This window comes from Columba livia, chromosome 7, assembly GCF_036013475.1.
Source record: "Columba livia isolate bColLiv1 breed racing homer chromosome 7, bColLiv1.pat.W.v2, whole genome shotgun sequence".
Lineage (NCBI taxonomy): Eukaryota > Metazoa > Chordata > Aves > Columbiformes > Columbidae > Columba > Columba livia.
Window position 1 is genome coordinate 330,032 of NC_088608.1, and position 24,332 is coordinate 354,363.

Sequence of the window (24,332 nt, forward strand, 5' to 3'; positions counted from 1 at the left end):
CTCCCAGCGTGCCGTGGTTTAACTCACATCACTCTTGTTGAATCTGCTGCTCATGACTCTGCAGTATTTTCCCTTATCCCCCTGATCTCCAGCATTGCTCATTTTCAAATGTCTGAACTACTCATTTGTGGCTACTGACATAAACTGAGAGTGTTTGCACAGCCGGTAATGGAATGGTGAAATACCATTGCTGTTTCTTAAGCTCAGTTACAGATAGGCAACGTGTTCTCCAGCTGAGTCAATATTGCTGTTGTTAGATGCTGCAGGAGCATGATGGAGACAAAAATATTCTGGTGCAGGTACACGACTTTTATTTATTAGTACATGCTTTTTCACTTTTTTAATCTGTCCTTGGTTTTTATTGTCTCTTTATAGTAGTTCAGCATAAAGTTAATAATGTTGTAAAGAACAATTGCTAAGTATCTAAAGCATAGAGAAGATCAATCAGTGAAGGCAGCCACACGTTCAGTGATTTTTACATTGATGTTGACTAGTGCGTATATTATGCCTCGGACAAACCCTGCAGGAGGTCTGGTTTCGTACCTGAGAGGCCGACCCGTTTCTCCTGGGGAGGCTGCGGAGTTCGGTCCCGGCTCTGGTCTGGATCCGGCTGCGTCCAGCCCGCGAGAGGGACGGCCGCTCCAGGCACGGTGCGGCGGCACACGGTGCGGCGGCGCTGGGAGGAAGGGGGACGCCGTTAAGGAGACGGTAAACCTCACTGGCTCATTCTGGGTCATGGAACCAAACTTTCTTGAGAGATCGCCTAGAAAGATACACCTTTGTCATCACATTTTATCCACCCGAGGTTCCTTGTTAAAAAAATATTACTGGGTGGTGGAATAAGGGAATCACTTATAAAGAATTAAAGTGCTGCACATTGAGCTGTATGGAAGCCCCTACACAAGCTTCACTATTTCTGTGATATTGTAACAGCAACACTCGTTTCCTCGAAGGCTGACCATGAGGATTTGTTGCTGGTCATGGTGGCCTTGGACCTTCACCACAGGGAGGAGCTGCACGGTGGAAGCAGAGGAAAGCAAAATATTTATTAGTATCCTGGAGGTTTACACATCACGTGATACTGAACTCCTTGCAACCAGCCGGCTGCGAGTTACTTGTTATCGTTCCCAGGTTTCTGAACAAATACACGAAAGCAACTGTCTGTAATAGGGTGAGCGGCCACTAGAGAGCGTGTGACAGTAATTGAATGGTAATTAATTCCTTCCCATACGTAAGTTCCTACTGGACCCAGTTGTAAGTGAGAAATGTGCCTTTTTGTGGTGGGTAGAAAGGGATTCAAGTTCTGCAGTGACTGCCATTGGAACAGCAGCTCTCCGAAACAGCACCGGTCACGGACGCCCATCGACGGGCGGCGAGAGCAGGAGCCAGGAGCTGCGCTGCTCGTGTTGCCTGCTTGGCATTCAGAGCAGGGCTGGGATGACACTGCAGCAGGACAGAGCTAAAATGTAGTTGCTGTATGTGCACAGAGGACTAAAAATGAAAGTTTAATGAAAGGAAAATGTCATAATTGATAGTCTTTGCAGAATGTCATAAAAAATATACAAAGATGCTGAAACTGAATGTTCAGAATGAGTTTTGGTACAGCCATTTTTCTTCTGCCTGTGTTGTCAGGATAGTTACGAGAAGATCCGTGCTGTGAACTGGACGACAGCCTTTCCCCGCCTGCAGGTCAGGGCGGAGGACACGCAGGCGGCAGGTCTCCGTGGGGCTGGCGCAGACGGGTCAGTCCTGCCGCACCGAGGGGCGATCCCTGCCGGGAGAGCGAGGAGGACACAGGGACACGGGGATTCCTCTCTGTCCCCCTCGGACTGCGCAACGGATCAGCATGTATGGGGGAGTAACACACATGATGCTAGATTAATAATATGTGTCACAGACCGTGGAAGCAGAAGCCTTGGGGAAGCACATCGTCCTCTCGACCTTGTTTGTGTGCTGCCTGGAAAGCGCAGGGGGTCACCTGTCTGTGCTGCGTTGACAGGGAAACAAAACTTCTTCATATTCTTACAAAGGCAAGCGTAAGGTAAGTGCCACTGGATGGCGGCACGAAGCAGCGGGTTTTAGCATCGGCAGGGCGGATGGAGCTGGAAGGCTGAGAGGAGCGCTCCCAGCTCCACAGCTCTCCACACGGCGGCTCTGCAGACCGCGCAGCCCTGTGCGTCGCTGGGGCGCTTCCCGCTGTTCTAAGGGACATCTCCACCGCGGGTCTGTCCCCGGAGCAGGACAGCAGCTCTAGCGCTATGGGGACTGTCTGTGCCCACAGCCCTAGAGGTCACAGCCAGCCTGTCCCTGCAGCCCACAGGACAGCGCTACCTGCACAGCTGCTCCTGCGCATCGGCCAAACTTGGCAAGTTGCAGGTTTAGTTTCAAATATGGGTCATTTTCAACCTCCTTCAAACAAATGGACTTGGAAGTTTACTTGTGTTAGATGGGAAAAATAAAAAAAAAACAGCTGAGAGTCATTTTGCGTAGTCTTTTGACAAGCCTCAGTGTCAAACGTATAACCCATAGACAAACAGGACGGATGTTACAGGGCACGAAGGAGCAGGGTTATAACAGTTTCCTCTGTAGGCCTTAGTGTGCCACGCACGAGCAGGGGGTAACAGACCTACACAATTTAACATTTCTGCTGTTGCTGTTGTTTCCAATGTTTGAATGTTTCATAATATCAGCAAGCTATACAAACTAAATACCTTCTGGACAACTGATGAGTGACATTATCCCTGTTTCATTGTATGGGTTTATAATTGTGTGCAGTATTTGAAATTAGATGTATCTTCATCCAAACGAGCATAGTAACCTCTCTGGATGAGTGATGGCTTTAGACAGGATCTGGATCAATAGCTGCCGGAGAATGTGCAGCCAAACTGAAGGGATGTGTATTTTGTTCCCTTATTAAGCACTCATATACAAGGATTGATTTCTGGGCAGAGGGGAGGTTGTCAACAGCAGTAATTCAGCATTTCATGTGATACGATCTCAGTTTCCTGTATCTCACCAGACATTCTGGTGCACTGGCAGATTCTGGATTTACTCAACTATTTGAATAATTGTAGGACACAGTCAAATGAACTGTGTGAGAATGCAGTGACTCGATTATAAGACTTTTGTAACAGGCTGGAGGTCCTTTGTATTTAGTCCTAATGGAGATCAATATCTTTTCATAGCGTACGATTCCTTTGTGCTGATGGACAGGTGGATAATTCATCTCACACTCGTCCTACTCAAGAAAAATGAGCCCACCTACACCTTTAAGAATAAGCAAGAACCTTCCTACCTCTGCAGTTCAACAGCACCCTGCCCAGAGCCCTGCGCTGCGCACCGCCAGCCCGGCCGCGCTGACCCGCCTGCCCCGGCCACCCGGCCGCTAACCTGCCTGCCCGTCCGCGCTGACCCGCCTGCCCGCTGACCCGCCTGCCCGTCCGCGCTGACCCGCCTGCCCGCTGACCCGCCTGCCCGTCCGCGCTGACCCGCCTGCCCATCTGTGCTAACCCGCCTGCCCGTCCGCGCTGACCCGCCTGCCCGCTGACCCGCCTGCCCGCTGACCCGCCTGCCCACTGACCCCCCTGCCCGCTGACCCTCCTGCCCGCTGACCCGCCTGCCCGCTGACCCTCCTGCCCGCTGACCCGCCTGCCCGCTGACCCGCCTGCCCGTCCGCGCTGACCCGCCTGCCCGTCTGTGCTGACCCGCCTGCCCGTCTGTGCTGACCCGCCTGCCCCGGCTGCGCTGCCACTCCCTGTTCCCTCAAATAATGTGGAGGAGTTGAATCCACTTTTCATGCAGTTTGAGCAGGCAGAAATGCTTTGAACATGTAAAGAGAACCAAACCCCTAATACTGTGTATGAGTGCCCATGTTCAACAAAGGAATGGGCAGCTGATTCCCCCAGTTTCATTGTTTTGCTGTTCTTTCAGACCCACCAGGTTAGGTTCCGCAGGCAGGGGAAGCTGTTGTCTTAACTGTGTGCTGGCACGAGCCAACGTGTCATCTGTGGGTGCTTCACTTTCTAGAGAATTAAAGACCTGGCTTCTTTTATCGGGCAAACACATGCCATTGCTTTTCACCTACCACCTATGCTCTAGCTGCTGAAATCGACGACAGAAATCTCTGAGATGCAGTGCCATGGGTGCTTTGTCTCTTTGTTTCGGTGCTGCCCATTTTAAAACACCGCCATAAACGAAGCTGTGCTCACTGCAGGTTGAACTTGCAGCACACAAGTGTCAGAGAAGTCTCCATGTTCTTCTCAAAATGGAGAACACAGGCTTTTGGCAGTTTACTCTGGGAAATAATCTATTCCGGTACTGGCCCTCGCAGTGGGTTTGTGGACACAGGCGGGCCCCACAGCGGCCTGAGGGGCTCCAGCGGGCTTCAGAGCAGATGTCTGGTGCGGAAGCTGCACAGCTGACCAGGGGTTTGATCGTCCTATGGCACGTTCACGGAATCCAGTCAGAGCTGGTTTCTGGGGTTAATCTAAAAGTGCTCCCGAATGTCCCCGTTACACGTTTTAAGCTCACCTGATTAGGTTTTATGAAAATAACACATCTAGGATGATTACACTAGCATGTCTAATTATGATGTAATTATCAACTCTACTGTTAATTAAAATGCCATAACGAAAGCTAAGTAAACATTATTTTTTTTGATAGTCTGAAAAACTTAATAAGAGTGAAAAAACCCCTCCATCTTCTTTGAAAATACGTGCATTTTAGACTGATGAATACCCTGTTAGTTGTATGCACCTAAGCATAACAGAACATTTCGAACCTCTGATGCAGCAATGACCAGTCTGGATACAGGAGCCCACCGGCACCACGGGGGCGCCGGCTGAGCGGACACAGCAGCTCGCGGTGCAGACGGGGCTTCCCCCGGTGCTGTGTGGAGCGGCTGTCCCGCCGCAGCCCCGGCAGAGGCGCCGAGCGTCCCTGCTCCCCAGCCAGGCTGCTCGGGCTGCAGCACCGGCACCACCGCGCCCGCTCCGACCCGCTCCTGCCGGACCGCCGAGTGTGAGCGTTAACTCCCCCCTTCCTTCACCACATCTGCGACTGTCAGAAAGGTGGAAACAAAGTTAAATCTCTCAGGCCACTATTATTATTTATTTCCAAATCAGCATCACCTTCTAAGGACAACCACTTTTTCCAAAACTTAACAATTTGTATCTTAGTGGCCTAGCAATCTGATTACAAAATCGCAAACACAACATGATTTAAATGCATTCAGCTTAGATTCATAGTCCTGACACTTGGAAACATCCCCAAAGCCAGACTGCACCATGGCAGTGAAAAGTGAAACGAAACCGTGCCCTATTTCTGCCCCACTCCCACACATCCAGTCTGGAACTACACGTAAAGGGGTATTAACCAATAAATATACTGTACGAATCATTTAAAGCAGTATAGCACCAAGACATAGTGTGTAAAAATATACAAGTAAATGAGACCAATGAAACAAAACTGACCATGAACAACACATAAATACTCTACAGCATAACAAATCCAAAGTGGGGATGCTGTCCCAAACCTTGCTGGATTTGACCTCGATGAAACTGCCTCAGATGAGAAACAAAAATCATTGCATTGCACAGTTGCTTTGAGTCCCTCCCTCTGTTTTGGAGAGGTATTAACAGCTTCCAAGAGGCCAATAGTGACAATGACACTTTCAGTCTATTATTTTGTTACCTGAAGCTAATTCAAACTTTCCTGGGACGATAAAACGCCAAATAAGTGTACGTGGCTCAGAGAGCTCACCACCGTCAGCAGGCGACAGACGTACCGGACAATCAGCGTGGACTGGCGTGAGCCGGCGTACCCGAGCTCGCACAGGGCGCTGCCCGCGGAACAGCGATGGTCAGCGCTGAACTATCGTCACGAGAAACAAGCTCCCACTCAGGCAGATGGAAACAGTTTTCGACCTGAGAACAAGAAATGAAGTATCTGAGGAGAGGGAAGGCACCCAGCACCCTCCGGCCGCCCCGCTCCCGCCCCTGCGGCCGCACGGACGCCGCGAGCAGGGAGCGTCCCTGTGACGCCCGGGGGTCTGCTCACCCGCGCCCCTCGCGCTGGCGCCACCCGGGCACGCGGGAACACGGCCGAAGAGCAGCGCAACAACGCGGAACGGCAACTACAGTCTCAGACAGTAGGAAGTTAAGAGAATCTAGGCATGGGCAAAGTATGTGATTTAGTTACTTAAAATAATCAAAGATTTTTATTGTAAATAAATCGAGCAGAATGTAGTAAAAATGGAGACTATAATTTCTCTGAAATCAAGATCACCTCAGTTTTCTCGGGGAGAGCAAGCACAGGAGTGACGGGAAGAAAACGAGGTAGAGTTCTGAAATATCCTGGATTGCCCATCGCAAAAGTCAAAATAGCGGTCGAAGGAACAATGGGGAGAAAGTGCATATTTCACACTTTGGTCTGCCCGCCTGGCAGTCCAGGAGATATGCACAGAAAGCACCTGGGAAAGTGGCCCGAAGGTTTTGACACATTTCACCTCGCTAAAGCCACACAATCAGATTCACATTCACGGTAATTGTTTCCAATATCATCATGGAAAATGAAAAAGAATGAACAGGGCACAGCTTTCCATGGATGAGACTTCCATATTTATTGTTATTCCATGTGCATAGAAAATGGCAGTGAAGTTTCTTATGAAACAGGCAGGGAATGGGAGAGGTGCAGATATACCAGACCGGACCTTGTGCTTCAAAATTACACTATTCATTTTTTTTAAAAGTTTGCTTTTTTCTCCTTTTAAAATTTATAACATTTTCTTGGATTTTTTTTTGTGCATGATGTTTCGAATTCCTTTTAAAATGACACACTGCATTACAAATGGATGGCACTTGAAACCAATGTGGCATCTCCATATTTACACCAACGAAGAAATTTACAAGACGGAAGAGCATACAATCTGACATCTAGTAGGAGCAATAAAACAAGGGCATCCATTTTATTTTCTCTGTACAAACTATCAGAACAAGACTTTTATTCACATTAAAAAAAAAACAATCAGCTTTAATTTGCTCTGACCTACACGCTTTCCAAATTCATTTGACTCAGTTCTCAAACCTTTCATCACATCGCCCACACCCTCACCAGACTACAGGAGCTACAGTAATGATACCTAACACCTAAACAGAGCGGAACCCAAACCATCCCTTCCAGTTCCCTTCCAGCTTTTCTTCCTGACAATTCCTCACTCAAAAACCAAAAAACAAACAACAAAAAAAAAAAGAAAAGAAAAAAAATCAATCTTCCTTGTTCCTTCTTGTACTTCACTTTCACTTTCACATTCACACCCAAACCAGCACACGAGGCCGTTCCATTTCCTCCCCAGCAAGGTGAGAAGCCTCTGCGGTTCGTCCCCTCGCTGCTACACCCAGGAGTCGGGAGAGCCCGGGTACTGCTCCGCTCGGTACGAGGAGCGCCTGGTGGAGTAAAAGTCCACGTAGTTTGTGGCCGACTTCAGTCCGTACTGCGCTGCGTAATCCGACGCAGCGGGGAAGTGAACTCGGTCGTCGTAGTACGGGTCCTCGTAGCTGTGCGGGGACTGCAGGTACAACCTGTACGCGTCGTACGTTTTCCTGTTGGCGTCTTCTTGGCTGTAGTACAATTGCTGATGCTGTTGACAAAATGGTAGAAAAAGAAGCTTTCAAAATATAATCAGCAGAGAAAATATTTGTTTCTCAAACGTACACACATTATACAGAACTTCCCCATACAAAGTTCAGTGCGGCTCTGCCGACGGTGATGGTAACAGAGGTTTCAATCCTCCAGGAAATGAACCTCATCTTTAATTAAACTAAAGGGAGGACGAACGGCTGAGCCTGTCTGCGCGTCTGCTCCCCACTCTCCAGAACGGCGCGTTAGGGTAGAGTACAGCACTGACCGCACCGACCCAAAATCCCCGCACTCGAGTCAGGAAAGCGGTCTCAGATCCCAGCACAAGAACATGCTAAAGCATGTGACTGAAGAGGGAAACAGAGCTAACAGGTACAGAAGCAACGGCCAGTTCACGCGCACTAATGCCCAGTAACACAGCCTGCTGTGGACACCCGCTGCAGAAAGCACCCTGACCACAACAGGTTCTGCTGAACACCGTACGCTGAGCCAAAGAACATTGGGAGTCACCTGTAGTCGTCTGTTCTGTTCTCTTGCTGGTGAGGAATAGGAACTGATGTAAATTGGTGACGGTTTGCTGGAACCTGGGAGAAAGCAATTGATGGCATAAACTTCAGTCTTTATTCTTTCGTCTGTAAGTCTATTTACTTCTATTTTACCCAAACAATTAAGTCTACGGATTTCAGTATCTACTAATAACAACACAATGCAGGCAAATGTTGTGCCCCAGCAGTAGTTAAATTGAAACCAAGAGGCTCTTTTGCATTGCTGATTTTTGTTTCACAGACTAATAACCTTTCAAACAAGGAATTTCCTTCTCTTTGTTTACTGTCATCTCTATATTGTTTTGTGACTTGTGTCAAATAGTAAGAAGGAAAAGGGAGATCAGGGAAAAGATGAAATACTGGTATAATTTAACAATAATAACATTTTATTATTATAATATACTACCACATATTATTATTTATAAAATGTTGATAATGATAATAATAATGTAACATGCATTAAAAAAGATCTATAATAGGATTTGAAATAAAAATAGAAATTCCAAACACCTCTCGCCTCCCAATATGTAACCAGACCTTCTCTTATTCTGGTAATGTGCAATTTTAAAGAGAATAGCAGAGACAGAGGAAACACCTGCTCTGTTCCACGTGCAGGGAATATCATGAATAAACACGGGGAACAACATCGCGCAGTGACAAGGTTGCTGAGGCGGCTGTCCAGACTGCATAAACCCCTCGCACAGCAATGTTACGTGTTCGGTTACAAGCCCACCTGACTGGTATCTTACCGGTGTATATGTCTTTGTGTGTGATGCCATCACCTTGGTTATTGTAATACTGCATAGAAGGTTGCGTTCGCTCGTACTCGGAGCGGGGCTCTCTGATTCCTAACAAGGCCGGGGATGAGGACGTGCTGCCGACTGAGGAGAAAAGAGGACTGTCGGTATCTACAACAGCTGTGGCCGTGCCCAGCCTTCTCTGCACCCTCCTTGTCCCCGAGGATTAACAAACCAGAGATGTGCGGAATGGACAAAACTCGTCCATCCTTTTTCCTGCATGAAGAACCCCAGTGTGAGACCTGTGAACGACGTACCCCGAGATGAGAACTTCATACCATAATGGTGGAGAAATCAGCTGAAACGGGAGAGCTCAGCCACGTCAGCAGGGACTGAGATGTGCTCAGAGTGCTGTGCCCAAACCACGGGGCCAGCGCAGACACCCCCAGCCCTGTGCGTCCAACAGGGACAGCGGAGCAGCACTGCGGTGTGTGACCAGCGGGTGTTCGAGTACAGGAGAGGCAGCACGGCCTCTGTGGTTTGGGTAGAATTAGCAGTCAACTGAGGGCTATCTGAGTTAAAAAAAGGGCTATCGGGTGCCCCTTCAGTAAATCTCCACGTTTCCTGACTGACCTGACTGTATGACAGGTGACATCTGCTGATTTGTTGTTGATAAGGAAGGATGTGATTTGAATCTCTCTCGCTCTAGTGTTGATACTGGTGTAATAAAATGACTTTGATTCCATCCATCCTGCGGAGCGGCAGAAAGAAAAAAACATCAAAAGAAATCACTTTTCATTAAATCAGGAGTTTTTGTAGAACTATTTTCCAGTGCAGGCCGATTTGGTAACTTACCTTTTTATAAATGCTACGGAGATCTCGGTATTGCCATAATGTGTTCAGTACCTGGGCAGCTGCTTTGACAACTTTCAGTGAGGACCTAAGTAAAGAATATGACGTTGTAGAAAGCCACTTAACTCCATTTAAAAAGAACTATGTTCCTAAGCTACAAAACAGCCTAAACCTTGATGCCGTGAAGCAAGTCCGGGGTCTCGACACCGCACACGGCGTCAGCGCAGCGTGGCCACAGCGGTGCCAGCAGCCTGACCCGGAGGCTGCTGCGGAACCCGAGCCAGCGGGAAATCACTTCTGCGCAGCCGCGCGGGGTCGCTGCGCCCAGCACCGAGCAGGAGCTGCCACTTGCCTGTCACCGCGGCCCTTGGTGATGTTCACCAGCTTCTCGATGCCGCCGGTGTCCGCCAGCGCTTTGGCGTTCTCCATGTTCTTGCTGGTCACCTCGTGCAAAGCGCAGCAGATCGCGGCCACCGTCTCATCCGACAGCACGCTCGGGCCGTTGCCTCCCGGGAGTCGATTAACCAGATCTCGCATGGCGTATTTACCTAGAAAAACCCACCGACAGAACCAAGTGAAGAGATACATTTTGGTACTTAGGATTTGAAATTACAGGACTCATCACAAAACTGCATCTGAAAGCAACAAAATGAAACACAGGATCAAAATCATGGAAACCTTCCAAGAATTGACATTTTACAGAGAGTCAAGAGAGACTTTTGACTTTTTTTTTTCCTTTTACCTTAAAAATTTGCAAGTTGCATTTTTGCACTAAAACAGGAACACTTGTAAACAGGAATTATTTGGTGAAAGCAGAATCATCCAAGGAAAAACATCACACTGTTGATTCGGATCGCGGAGCGCTGCAGGGTCCGAGGCTTTGTTTAGGGTATGGTTAAAGAAATCCTCACAGTAACCTGGATTCTTTTCTTTCAGACGTTCTGTTCACTTTACTGGCTACCCTAAGAGATCAGATCCCAGTGCTCTCAGATCCCAGTTCCTCACTGAGGCACAGGAATAATCACACTGCAGACAAAGCAAATGAACTACAGCTCGGGGAACTTCTTTTTTCCTGTTTAGGCTGTGTTGTTAATTAAATCATTAATCGATTTTATTGAAAACATGTATTTGTACATAACAGTGAACAATGAAGAAGCTTTACAAAGCCATTAGTTATCTATTTGCACAACGTACCTCAGGGAAAAAAAATCCTAAAAAGAACTGTGCAAACAAAAGCTTCTCAAAGCCACCGCGGAGCTGTCAGTGCAGCAGCTCCCCGTCCCGCCAGCCCTCGGCAAGCTCATCCGCACGTCTGCATGCACCGGGGCAGGCTGTTACTCGCCTGAGCTTTCTGCAGAGTTCCGGCCCTGAGAACCCATCGTTCCTGCCCCTGCCACCGGCAGCGAAGTTGCAAGAAACAGGTGACCAGCATGGGTCACCTGGGACTCGCTTCATGTCTCCAGATGTTTGATACCCAGATGAGCCAACAGCTCTTTCCTATCTAAGGCGTTGGCCAGGAGAGGGAGCGGGCGGAGGTGTGTTCCTGAATGGAGAAGTTCTGCCAGGATTGGAAAACAATCCTGGAAAGACAATATCACCTGCGTATGACATGTCTGTGGCTGCTGCTATACAACAGGATTCTTATTTTACTCATTTCTCATGGAGGTGATACCTACACTGCCAGAAAACATGTTCTGAACATCCAGGATGGACAAGCTTCAGAAATAAATAACAACATTCTGTTCACCTGCATTGATATCTTTAAGAACAATGATACTCTTCTCTGTATAAATAGTTGTTATATACTTCTCCCACTTGTCTACAACACAGAAAATGCTTCTGTAACAAAACGGGAACTTTTTCAGATCACGACAGGTGTTAGTAGGGTTCCTTTAGGCCACAGCAGTCTGAGGGTGAGGTGTGTTCAACACCCGCCATAATCGACTGAGATTCCCGATCAAGGCAGGAAAAGTGTTATTTGGGATTCTTAAATGCGACATGAGAAAGGCACAGATGAACACTTTAACTTTTAAATATTAAAACTGACAAAAGGAAAACAATAAGTTTTTCTAGCAAGAACTCGTTGATTACTTAATTCAGCAGACACCCATGCATACTGCTCTGCCTCTGAGTTTTCACAGAAATACTTCACTAGAAGAGGATTTCTTCCCTCTCTCCTTATCCCGTACTATTAAATGAAGTATTTACTGACGCAGCGGCAGCAGAGCTTCCTGTCCTCGTAGGGCACGAAGGGCCTTGGAACGCTCAGAGAAGGTCGCTGCTCAGCTCCAAGGAAGCAGAGGTGTGCTCTCCGTCGTGTTTTGTACTGACGGCTTCCTGCCCGGAGCCGTTTAGCGGAGGTCACCTATCCTTTGGAAAGAGATCGCTGTGCAGCTGGCTAAGGCGAACGGAAATGTCAGTGCTACTGAAAAGCTACTGCTGACAAAAAGATGAATTTCTTGCCCCAAATGACATGATACAGTGAGATGGAGTTTGCTATTTGTACTGGTAAATCCCACCCCGGTGTTTGTGCAGCCGGAGGTCTGACACGCTGGCGACGGCGCTTTTCCGTGGTTCTGTACGTACCGATCAGCTCCTTGTTCCGCACGTCCAGCGCCATGTTCCTGAGGGCAGTGGCCACGGACGAAACGACCCTGTCGTTGTCCATCCTCAGCAGCTCCACCAGGATCGGGAGCCCCTTCTCTTTCCTTACCGCGGCTCGGATGTACGCTGCGAACTGTGACACACGCCAGTTACTCACCATTCTACCACAACGTTCCGACTGAAATAATCTCTTACTACATTGGAATTTGTGAGTACGTTAGGAGCTGTTTCCCAAAGAAGAGTTGACATGTTAAATGAGCATCTTGTCTGTTATTAGAACGGCTTGGCTCTTTGTTGTTTTTACTCACGCCTCTTACAAAGCAATGTTGCTTTTCACTGTGCAAATGACATTACTGTAGCACATAAGCACTAATGATACGCACTAGAGAGAAACACTCACATGCATACTGAAAATTACGTGTTCCTTCCAAACACATTCCACATTCTTATTAAAAAACCCAGCTGAAACAGGACGGCAGGAGGAGGAGCAGGAGGTGACCGACCTTCCAGTTGCCCGCAGACAGGTTCTGGAGCGAGCCGGCCGAGCCCTCCAGCGTGGCCGGGTTGGAGCTCTCGGCCAGCAGCGTCAGGTACGGCTTCACCACCGACGGGTGCCACAGCATCTCCACCCCCTTGGGGGACTTGGAGAACCCGGGGATGGGCCCAACTCCGTCCCACTGCAAAAGGAACATGGAGCTGCATCAAACCTCTGTATTTTCAATCAACATGTGGTAGTTCCCCAAGCTATGTACCCCCACCACTAGCTGAACTACAGCTGACACGCTGTGATACAAAGGAAACGGCAAACCTGATCCTCCTGTGAAGTTTTTTTTTTCTTCTTCTTTTTTTTCCCCCAGCAGCTTGGCTCTGAATCTTTGCTGGGTGATTCCTTTCCTAACAAGTCGTCCAGTTCATTGATCCCCAGCAGACGTGCCTGAGGCACCTCCAGTTCCAAACGGTAGGAAAGGTTTCGCAAGGTACACACACAGTTTTCCACTGTCTGGAGCCAAACCACAGAGATGTCGGGCAATTAGGTACTTTCTTACATAGTGATAAAGCAAGGCAAACAACCTAAGCAGAGGTGAAAGGCATTTAGAGCACAAGCAGCACATTGTAATTCTAGGCCTTGCTTTGTCTGTTCCTCTGTGAAAACTGCGATCTCTCTCCTGATATCCTCAAATATGAAAATATAACAGAAATCTCTACTATAGTGGGACTTCTAGTACCCTGAAAATAAAAAGCACAAGAGCTTATTATTATTTTCTTAAAGAATGACTACTTCAACACTGATGAAAATGAAAAGCACAGAACAAGTTGTATTATGCAACAGAATTTGATTGTGCATCAGTAAACCAGGAGTGGGAGAGAAGCCCAGTTGAGCTAAGCACATCACAGCGCTAAATGATGCTCCACAGACCCCTACGATCCTATGGGACACGCGGTTTAGCACTGTTACCCTTTTCCAGGAAGCGTGCACACACCTTGCTGTCATAGTCTGAGGTGTTCACACACGTGTGGATCACGTAGAGCAGCGAGTCGACCAGCCCTTCGCAAGCCCTCATCTGCTTCCGCGCCTCCTCGCCCGCCGAGCTCAGGTTCCTGCAGGATGGAATGACAAGGAACAACACATATCCGCAATGGTCTTATTAGACAGTCTGTGGCAGTCTTTTCTCCAGCTGATTGATATGGAGAAGTTAAAGGCAAACACATCATTCTGTGCAGGAACCCACCCCCATTCTTATAAAAGATAAACACGATTCCAAACCAGTTTCACGGCAGCACCGAGTCCCTGACAGAGCCTGGCACAAGCAGAACGCTCTCGCACCCTGAGCCCTCTCTGCTGTACACGTCCAGCTCTATGTCCGTATGCACTGCAGAACTGATCACTGAGCTGGTCTGTGCTAGAAATACCCTTCTGGAGACCGGATCCAGCGGGTGACCTTGGCGCAGCCTCACGGACGGTGTAACGCTGCTGCCCCGGCCGGAGCAGAACGGATCACAGGAGGGCGCGGGGAAGGAGGGGCTGGCACGGGCTGCGCAGGGTGCAGGCAGAATGTGCGCCGGGCCAGGGCCGCAGCTCGCGCTGTGCCTGCACGCGCTGGACACAGAAACACCTCATACCCCTGGCCCTTGAATTCGCTTCAGATATTTTAGTTCTGCCTTTTATTATTCCAAATGCTTTTTTCTTTCTTCCTACTGTTTAAGAAATCTACAAAGGGAACAGTTGAACACTTCTTTACTGACATGCATGCACACACAAATATGTATCTAACAATAAAGAACCACCACACATTTTTTTTCCCTAAATAATATTCATAAGCCCTACACATAATACAAAAAAATTGCAGTAATTAATAGGGGAAAAGTGCTATGATCGTAATTTATAAAAAACCACAAGTGAAATTTAACCACTAGCTGTTATAGCTACCATCTCTTAGTCACTAACTTGGTAGTTTTCATGTTTTTCTAATATGGAACAAAAACCCCAGATGCAAAAGCTGCCTAAATGATACAATTATGTAACAACCCTTGTGTCTTAAAAATGACAGTATAAGAAGGACCCGCTGGATAACATGATTACTCCGTGCAAGGGAACCTTCCAGAAGAGCAAACTACCTCAGGCATCCTGTGGTATTGCGCAGAACCAGGGAAGTCTGGAACTTCATCTTGTGATCATCATCAAAGGAGGAGCTGTTCCACCCGGAATGGGGCACTATCACAGTGTTGGTCAGCGTCGACAGGGCGTCCCGAATGATTGTCATCTTCACCGCATCGCAGGAAGACAGGTTCCAGAGCACCCCTGAAGATTTCATTGTAGAACAGTCAGAACAGACTTGGCAAGCAAATACAAAGCAGCATTACCAACCCAAAAGACGTCACTAAACAGGAGAAAGATAATCTACCTATGCAAAAAATTGTGAAAAAGAGATAGCGGATGTATGCAGCACCCAGCAAATCTGCCTTGTTCTGATGGAAATGGAGCTCCTTCACATCTTAGAACTGCAAATCACTTTCATTTCTGCACCAAGTAGGCTGGTGGGGTCTAAGCTGAAGGTACTGCCCCCACTCAAGAGACGAGGGGTGTGTGCACTGTCACGCGCCACGACTCTACTAGCGGGCTGTGCACCGAGATACTTCCATCATTCGCACACTACTAGCGATTTTCTGTCTGTAATTTAACACACGTTTACACAGTTTGGGCCCAGCTTATGAATTCTGCAAGATCTTACTTAAAACCCTTGTCAGCGGATGGTAAGAAAAAGCCTGTAATAAACCAAATGTTAGGAGTCAATACAGAAATACTTATCCAAGACCGAGCTGTGTATTGAGGAGAATCATTCTGGGAAAAATGTACCCTAAGTGGAGCTTTAGCGCAACTATCTCAAGATTCACTGCTCCTGGTGAATCTACACTTCTCTGCTAACACTTTAACTACCAGTTATCAACATAAGTGGGTTTGTATTCGCAAAGAATACCAATACCCCAGTAACAATCCAGTTGATATACTCAATTCCAGTCACTTGCCAGTTATTCCCATCTTGTCCACTTGAGAAAAATTATCTGTAGTATAATTCTCTGCTTGTTTCTATTCAAAATGTACCTGTTACAAGCTCTTTAATTTCGGCATCAACAGACTTTCTCAACAATCGTAAAAGGGCAGGTATCCCACCGACGTTCTTCATTGCTATTTTGTTTTCATCCGTGGACTTCCCGTACACGAGGTTCCGCAGCGCGCCACAGGCGTTCTTCTGAACCTCCAGGACCCGGTGATCCAAGAGATCAACCAGGTGCTTGATTCCTCCCAGCCTACACACCTGCAAAAAGAGCATGGGGATCATCAGCACCCACTGATTTCACCCGTTTCACCCTACAGCTTCCAAAGGCTTTTTTTTAAATAAAACCAGCACATTCCACTCTACTTCAAGAAGAAATATTGTTGGTTAATCTTAGTAAGTTGATTGTTACACCGTACTGAAAACTCCTGTGCAGCACTCGCGTCGCTGTTGAAAAGGCTGATGGCCATTTCCAGTCACTGGCTGTGTGCAGAGGAGAATTTTCCTGCTAAAGTTTTGCTTCCCCATAATGCAGTTTTTAGGTAATTTCCTATACCGCATAATATCTTTTTAGGGAATATTAGAAATAAGAAATCACAAACACACACACAGACAAAATCAGTTCAAATTAGCATATATCCTGTCCTATTGGTATATCTGAAAGGTCTACTCTGCAGAAATTTCCTAAGCTAAAAAATCCTTCTATTGTCTGCTTTAAGCAGGTTAGTTGCATTTATTTCTCGCTATACATTTAAACAAAATTTAAACATTATGTTTTGAGATCTCATTTCCATGCAGTACTTTTCTGCTTGCCCCACAACATCCATCTCCCTAAACTGGAGATATGGATTTGGTGGGTGGACAAGGAACTGGCTGTACGGTCCCATCCAGAGCGTCGTGGTCAACGGCTCCGTGTCTGGATGGACACCAGAGACAAGTGGTGTGCCTCGGGGTTCCGTACTGGAGCCAGTGCTGTTTGATGTCTTCATCTAGCGCACCCTCGGCAGGTCTGTGGATGACACCACGCTGAGCGGTGCGGTTGACATGCCTGCGTTTTATATTTATATATATATATATATATATGTATATGTACTGCGTTATACTGAAAAAAAGAAAAAGCAAGCAGTCTAGTTTCCCGTTGGCAGTTTCCCGGGAGCAGCCAGGCGCTCCGTGCCCTACCTCCGTTTTGACTTTGTTGTCCCCGAAGCAGAGGTGCTGCAGGTAGGCAGCCGCGTTGGCCTGCACCGACGGGAACTGGTGCTGCAGCATGTGGATCACTTCGGGCAGCTCTGGGTCTCGCCAAGCAAACTCCCTTCGTTAGGAGAACACAGGCGAGAGCAGGCATTAGTTACAAACGCATGTTTATTTACCAAGTAGAATTACTAGAGCATCTCAAGTGTTTTTCGACAATTCTGGTTTTGTTCTGGAGTATCGGGGCTAGGAGGAAGAACAGGCATATCGGAACACCCAGGAGCCGCACCACCTTCCAGTCTTCCAACTGGAAAAGGACGCTTGGTATCCTATGGTCTTCAGTTAGCTTGGTTGTTGATTACACAAATACGTATAACACTAAAACTAGACCAACTCAAACACTGCAACCTGCCTAAATCTCCCAAAACTGAAACACACAATGCAACAGACACCCACTTAACCATGCTGCTCAGGTGCATCTCTTCCACACGACACCTTTTCCTCAGTGCTCAACGTTCTTCCTAGTCTGACGTCAATTATACTTCAATAAACGCTGCACAGCCTGAAATTCCATCATCACGACCAGAAGCAGGATGTTTGCGTCAGTTGAGTTACTCAGGGATTGTAAACTTAAAATCATTAAAATCAAATCTCCTCCATTAAACAGAATGATTTTGTGCAGACAAATCTTGGAAAATTCATAAAACATATCCATGCCCAGTTCACAGATTTAGAAACATACCCATTAACATTTGTTGGGCTATCTTCCTTCTGTAAAGGAAGATTTGGGAAAGTATTATCGAAGTTTTCCCGTTCTCAAATACAAGTAAATTAAAAACAAAACCAAAACCCGCAACCAAAACCGCCCAAAGGACATTCCAGGAGGAGCCTTTGAGGAGCTGCTCCAGGGCTCTGCCAGCCTCTCAGTTCCGTGCCTGCTGGGAACTGCTCAACGACTCGCAGGTTTATCCCTCCAGGCTCGTGACAGTAGGAACTCAGGGCGAAGCCTTTCCCACGGAAGCAGCGCCAGCGCGCCCCCTCCCCTCCTCCGGAGTGACGCTCCAAGGAGCCGGCCCGAGGCTGCCGTGGCAGAAACCGTCAGAAACTGCACGTCAGAAACTGAAACAGGGTAAACGTGAGGTAAAACCACCCCCTGGGAAACACAGGCTCAGAAGGTGCAGCAGCAATGGAAACCGAGTCAGGATTTCTCTAAGTTCCCTGTTAGGAATGTGAAGCATGCCTATTACAAGTAGTTCTCCTGCAGCCGTGCCGGCGCAGGTCAGCACGCAGCTAGCAAGCATGACGTGGAGCTAAGGTTATCCTATGAACATCACTTAGACAAATGTGCCATTCAGCGAAACAAAATTAATTCAGTCTCTCAATATCTAATAAAAAAAGAAATATATTAATTTCCACAAATGAACAGAACAACCAAATCTATTAAAAATGGTGCTTTTATTTTCGAGACTGAAAGGCAGGGCCAGACTAGAAGACAAGCGAATGGTGCTGTGAGGCTCTGCAAGGGGGGAACCCAGGAAGTTCTGGTGAGAGCCGGGGCTGGGCGCAGCCATCGCCCCCGTCCCGCGCCCGTCGGTGCCCCGGTGTGCCGTGGGGAAGGCTCTGCGGCACCGCCGGGGCCCCAGCCCCAGGCTCTTGGTGCTTCTCAAGCCGCAAACACGTCACGTGTGGCCGCGACCGGGGCCTCAGTGGGCTGGCCGAGCTGAGACGGGCTGGAGTTTCCAGCAATCGCACACGGAACACACACAGCACCAGAACTCCCTCCCAGCCTTCTGCGGACTGGGCGGCGATGATCCCGTTTGACAAGACAAGGCTTTAATGAACAGCGTCTCTAACGAATTCTGAGTATAACACTACACTTCTCACATGCCCACACTGCGTACATATGTTTACAACATCAAACTAGTAACTATTTTAAAAATGTGAACGTGTATTCGCTTTCAAAGTGGTACCTTTATATATAATTTTTAAAGTTACGTTGTTCTGAAATTTAAACAGGCTGCTCACAAAAAATTAATTCAAATAAATGAGGTATGTACTGTTCTAATTTCCAAACCCTGATTCTCATTCCCATATGGAGGCTCTGTAGAGTTACTCAAGATTATTTCGAATAATCTAGTCAGTTCTCAAATTCATTTCTTGTAATAACTTCTACGTGAAAAGAAACATGGAAGAAAATGTAATAACAGCCAAAAACATAAAAGTTATTCTTTCTTACTGTAACAAGTGGACTGCATTTGTTACTGTGGCTATAAAGGTATAGATCTTAATATCTAAATTAGCAACGATTGTTTAAACGATGTAAAACTGGAACACACACACCCCAAAGTGCCGTGTATGTTCAAGGAATGTATGACAAATCTCATTACGGCACACAGGTGTGACTCTTGCATGCACAAGGGACTTGCCTGGGGTCCTTCTGGATGCTGTCGATGGAGGGGGAGCGCGTGGTGGGCTCGTCGGCGGGCGGCAGGCGGTACTGCACCCGGAACGGCTCCGCGTACGGAGCGGCCGTGCTCAGCGCGTACGCGTTTCTTTGGTGTGTGAGGGTGCTACGCTGACTCGATGATCGTTGCAGATTCCCAACTCCTACGATATAATCAGCATTAAAACAAGCCAGGTAACAGCTGTCTGCTGAAGAGAAGAGGCAATGCGTGGTTGAAAGTGCAAGCAAAAATAATAAATAACAAAATCAGCCCTAAACCCGTGTACGGTGCTGAAGACGGAAAGCTACCGCCAGGCGGAGGGAGCAGTGGCTGAGCGTCCCGGGGCAGCCAGACAGCTCAGCTCCAGCACCAAAGCCGGTGGCCCCGGGCTGGTGGCTCAGCTTGCCTCAACAGGGGTTTAAAGAGAGAAATGGGCCTTGTGCCTCTAAGCAGAAAGAAGGATGCAAAGCGTTTTCCAGGTTTGCAGTAGAATTCAATCACTAACATTAACTTGCCAACTGTACTAAAAAGTAAAAAATAAGTAAACAAAAATTGATTTAGTTTATATATATCCATTTTCCAGACGACATGTACAAAAAGCTAACAAAAGGATGATTTCAAAGATTAAGCTGGTAGTTTCAAAACCAGGAACGTGTATCTTCCTGACTTAGCAGGGCTGCTCTGGCAGCTCTTGTTCTTCCAAGCGAGTGATCTTACGTAGAGGAGTAAAGAGAGAATTCCAGTTTCTAGCAGTATTTCCTCACTGGCACATCCTGACCGAACGCTAGGCTGCACAGCTGCAGAAAGCGCTGCCTCCTTCAACATCCTGTCCTCTCGGTGCTTCAGTTCAAGAACATTAAAAAGCAACTTTCAAATGAGTGAAAACACTATGTATGATTTAGACATTTCTCTAGAAATCTTTCTAGAGAGTTACTTAGTCAAATCACTCTAATGTTTTGAGAGTTTTTGGAAACTACTCCACTATACAAACTATTAATCAGTCTTATAGAACAAACTGCACTGCAACACACATCACATTTCTCTTTACAGAAAATCCCTTCAAATACTAATCTAACGCCTGTGCACTTCATAAAATACGAGTAACAATTCTAAGAAATATTTCCATTTCAATATACCATCTTCAGATACAGTAATTTAACATTATCCTTTGCTGAAAAGTTGGACAAAACCAGCATTTTTGCTGTGAAAGATGCGGTAGGTAATTTGAGGGTGAAAGCTATCGTTGAACTGCAGTGATGAATAAAAACCCACAAACAAAGTCAATTCAGAAGAGAATGACGCACAGAGAATGCCAGAGGAACCCACACCTTGTTTGTGTAATGAAACACACTTTGCTTGGATGTACCTGAGTGCACGATATCAAACAGAAAATATTCTGACCCTAAGCTGACACCTATATCTAGCCCCAAGTATTTATTGCAAACATCGCAAGAGCTTTTTAATTCCTGGTGATTATTTTAAGTCCTTCAAACCTAGCTTCTGCCTCCACTCATTTGTAACACCTGGTTTTCCCTTTTAAGCTGGCACTGTGTACCCCATGTGCGTTCTCCCAGAGGCTGTGGGCTGCAGACAACCCCGGTGCGCAACGCGAGCGCGAGCGGGGCCGCGACCCGGCGCTCGGCGCTGCACCCACCGGAGCCCGCGCGGTACAGGGCGGCCTGCGAGCCCTGCAGCAGCTCCACGGCGCCGTGGGTCGGGCTGCGGTACACCGGGCTGTAGTACGGCCGGCCCTCGTAGATGGGGGTGATGTGCAGGTCCGGGGACACCGCCGACCGCAGCTCCTGTCCCAGCTGGCTGTGCTGGCTGGCGTACGAACTCCTCAGGCCTACAGCCAACAAAGGGAAAGACGCCCACGGCCAATGTCAGTTAAAAATAATAAAGCTGTCATGCTTGAATCTTTCTTATTTCAGCCAAGACAAGGTGTTGGTTACATCTACAGTTATAAAGACTTATTGACTCAACTTCTTTCCATACTTAAATGATCCATACTGAAAGATTCATTGACAAAGCCACATTTCGTTGCTGAAAAGTTTGTCTATACACTGACAGCTTTAACATTTCTAATTCAATTCTTTTTGATAGCATCTACAGTTGAAAATCTAAAACATACAGAGTAAAACCTAAGTCAGCATGTGCAGTTCACAGATTTAGCAATGACAAGGTAAGTTGTGAACTCAACAGAAATCCGGTTGTGAAACAGGGCACAGCGTAAAGTGGGGTCATAACCCTGGAAATGAAACAATACGCAGCAGTAAGAGCAAAAGTCGTCCTGGCAGTGGCAGCAGAGATTTCAGCATGTGGAGAAAAGTCTTTATCAAGGTTTAAATAGCCCGGGATGTGTGTATATACAGTGCTATGCTGCAGCTGTGTGAGAACTCTGTTTTCCCCTTGCCTTTCAGCTGTCCCTCTGCAGTGCCTTTTACCTCCTCCTTGTCTCATTTGCTCGCATTCCCCAGCAGCGAACCTCCTGCTACCGCTGTCGCAGCGCAAGATCCAAGCACGTTACAGGCAGTGGTGCAGAACAGCCGCCACCAGCAGCGCTTTGAACAGCCCTGCACACGTTCAGACTCGCTGCTCCTGGAGAAGGCTCCCCCTCTATCTGTGCCACGAAAACTTCATTCACGTTGCCTAGAATTTCCTTCCGTGCATTCCAGAGCGTTACTTTATTTCCGTAACCAGCACTGATGTGCAATATCTTTTCCCTTACTATTTTGCTAACTGAATTAGCAACCAACCTCCTATTAAGTTCACTGTTGCCATCCTGATTAGGAGGTTGGTGGTGCAGTAAGTCTGTAAGTTTCCTGTAAGTCTTCTTTTCCAGCCCCAGGACATATTTTGACATCTAGCACCAGCGCTCCCATTGACTATCTAATGCACACTTTGTATTTGCTTCGCTTCCCGCTGTTGCTGCTGTACTTACGAGCTGCCCTCCTCCAACTTCTCATCTGTTTTTAAAGCTTTCATTTAAAGCATCCTAGCTCCTCTACTAAGTTATGCTTCCAAAGTCTAAAGAGAATAATCATATAATATATAATATACTAGTGGAAACCCAGTTAGAACGTAGTTAATTCTGAGGGTTCTTGACCATTCCCTAGTTGAGCGTCGCCAGCTCGTGTGATGCTCTCTGGCTGCGGGCACAGAGCTTTTGCAGGGCGCCTCACCTGAGGGAAAAGCTCTTCCGCCTTCATCGGCTCCTCCCCTACCCCTGCTCTTAAAACAATTCCGGAATTGGAACACTCAGAATTTCACTTAGCTACTTAAAACATGCGATTCAATTTAACGCATACCTAGCAACCTAGTAATTAAAGACAGTGTTCACTGCAAACTTATGGTGAGACTGATCACAGGGTTTGACACCAGTGGTTGCAACTGGTTTGATAGATGCACTGCAATTATGCCCTGGTGCTACAAGGTTTCATGCACAGCAGTACCCTGGTTACGGGTTTTCTACAGTTGCAGGTTTGGAGCAAGTTTTAAGCTGCGTCTTCACCTTTTTACTGACCTGTAAGGCTGTCTGGCCGTGGAGGGACCATTCTCTCATAGATGTCATACTGCTGTCCATACTGTTCAATATCATGAATTGTCCTCTGCAGCGTCGCTCCCAAATGCTGCGGAACCGCGGTCATGCCAGAACGCTTTGGGGACGACGATCCCAGCTGCGTTTGGGTGGGAGAAGCGACTCTGTTTTGCACGTCAGCGAGGGCCAGGGGAGAGCCGACCCGGAGGGGCGTTTGGTACAGGGCGCTGCCGCCGTTGGGGTTGGCGGGCCGGGAGGTGACGGAGCCGACGCGCCGCACGGCCGTGGGGGACGCGGGTCTCTGCGCTGCGTACGGGGACGCTGCCCGCGGCGCCGGCAGCGTGGTGGAGGAGTAGGCGTGAGAGCCCAGGGGCCGCGGCTCGGCCGCGGACGGGGACCCGAACCCGCTGCCCAGCGACGTCCGCAGCGACCCCCGCGACGGGGACACGCCGGTGCTGACCACGTACGACGGGGACTGCGCCCGGGACGGCACGGAGCTGACGCGCCTCATGACGCGGGTGCTGGCGATGTTCACTGCGGGCTGTTGGAAACACAAACGTTCGTCAGTGTCTGCATTTGTGCCATGGGCTGGAGACCCTTCTCCCGTAAGACAGAGAAGTCAACAAGAATTGCACACAATTTAACAACATATACAAGCAGATGAAGAGTAGCTTCTACCCTAAACATAATTTCCTCAAGTTTTCCTGTAAAATAACTTCTTACCAGTATTTCTTAATATATAAATGGCGAATTAACATTAAAAAACCTTCCATTCCTCATTCTTCTTTGGCTTTCTATTTTAATATGCACCTGTGCTTACTCTCTTCATTATTCTTACTTTATTAATTATTCTACCACTTCAGAAAATCATGAACAGTAATGCAGACAGTTCCAGTATAAGCTAATGAAGTTTTGTCAATTACTGTCTTACTATCATTCTGAATAATGAAAAAGGAGGGGAAAAAAACCCAGAAACATCAGAAAGTACAGGGAACACAAATACCGTCTTCATTTAAGCAACCTTTTTACATGCGGGTTGAATTCTAGGACGTTTTCTCCAACATCACAACCGACTTTTAAGTGAATGATACTTTGTCGATATGGTATTAGGAGCACACTCTGCGTTCAGGACTCCTCAGTTTCACTTAACGTCAGGTACAGTGGATGAACCAGATCACACAGGCGCCGACTGCAGCAAGCGAGTCTACGTGTGCTGCAAGCCACCGCGGCTT

General features: G+C 47.6%; 1 protein-coding gene across 12 annotated transcripts in view; it reads right to left on the bottom strand.

Annotated features, from left to right (window-relative positions):
- Window positions 1-6,594: 6,594 nt before the first annotated feature.
- PKP4 (plakophilin 4) overlaps window positions 6,595-24,332 on the bottom strand; it is a 70,754-nt gene continuing 53,016 nt past the window's right edge. For 10 of the 12 annotated variants that reach the window (XM_065070106.1, XM_065070104.1, XM_065070109.1 and 7 more), the window contains 16 exons: window positions 23,086-23,641; window positions 21,217-21,408; window positions 19,545-19,725; window positions 17,107-17,239; window positions 15,975-16,188; window positions 14,990-15,173; window positions 13,855-13,972; window positions 13,182-13,373; window positions 12,877-13,050; window positions 12,356-12,506; window positions 10,122-10,317; window positions 9,773-9,857; window positions 9,551-9,668; window positions 8,930-9,061; window positions 8,146-8,219; window positions 6,595-7,636 (listed from right to left, as the gene is read on the bottom strand). In XM_065070106.1, coding sequence (XP_064926178.1) covers window positions 7,388-7,636; window positions 8,146-8,219; window positions 8,930-9,061; window positions 9,551-9,668; window positions 9,773-9,857; window positions 10,122-10,317; window positions 12,356-12,506; window positions 12,877-13,050; window positions 13,182-13,373; window positions 13,855-13,972; window positions 14,990-15,173; window positions 15,975-16,188; window positions 17,107-17,239; window positions 19,545-19,725; window positions 21,217-21,408; window positions 23,086-23,641 — 2,949 coding nt within the window. In that variant the 3' untranslated portion in view covers window positions 6,595-7,387. Of the gene's footprint in view, window positions 7,637-8,145; window positions 8,220-8,929; window positions 9,062-9,550; window positions 9,669-9,772; window positions 9,858-10,121; window positions 10,318-12,355; window positions 12,507-12,876; window positions 13,051-13,181; window positions 13,374-13,854; window positions 13,973-14,989; window positions 15,174-15,974; window positions 16,189-17,106; window positions 17,240-19,540; window positions 19,726-21,216; window positions 21,409-23,085; window positions 23,642-24,332 lie in introns of all 12 variants that reach the window. The other 2 variants (XM_065070103.1, XM_065070101.1) reach the window with 1 other exon arrangement.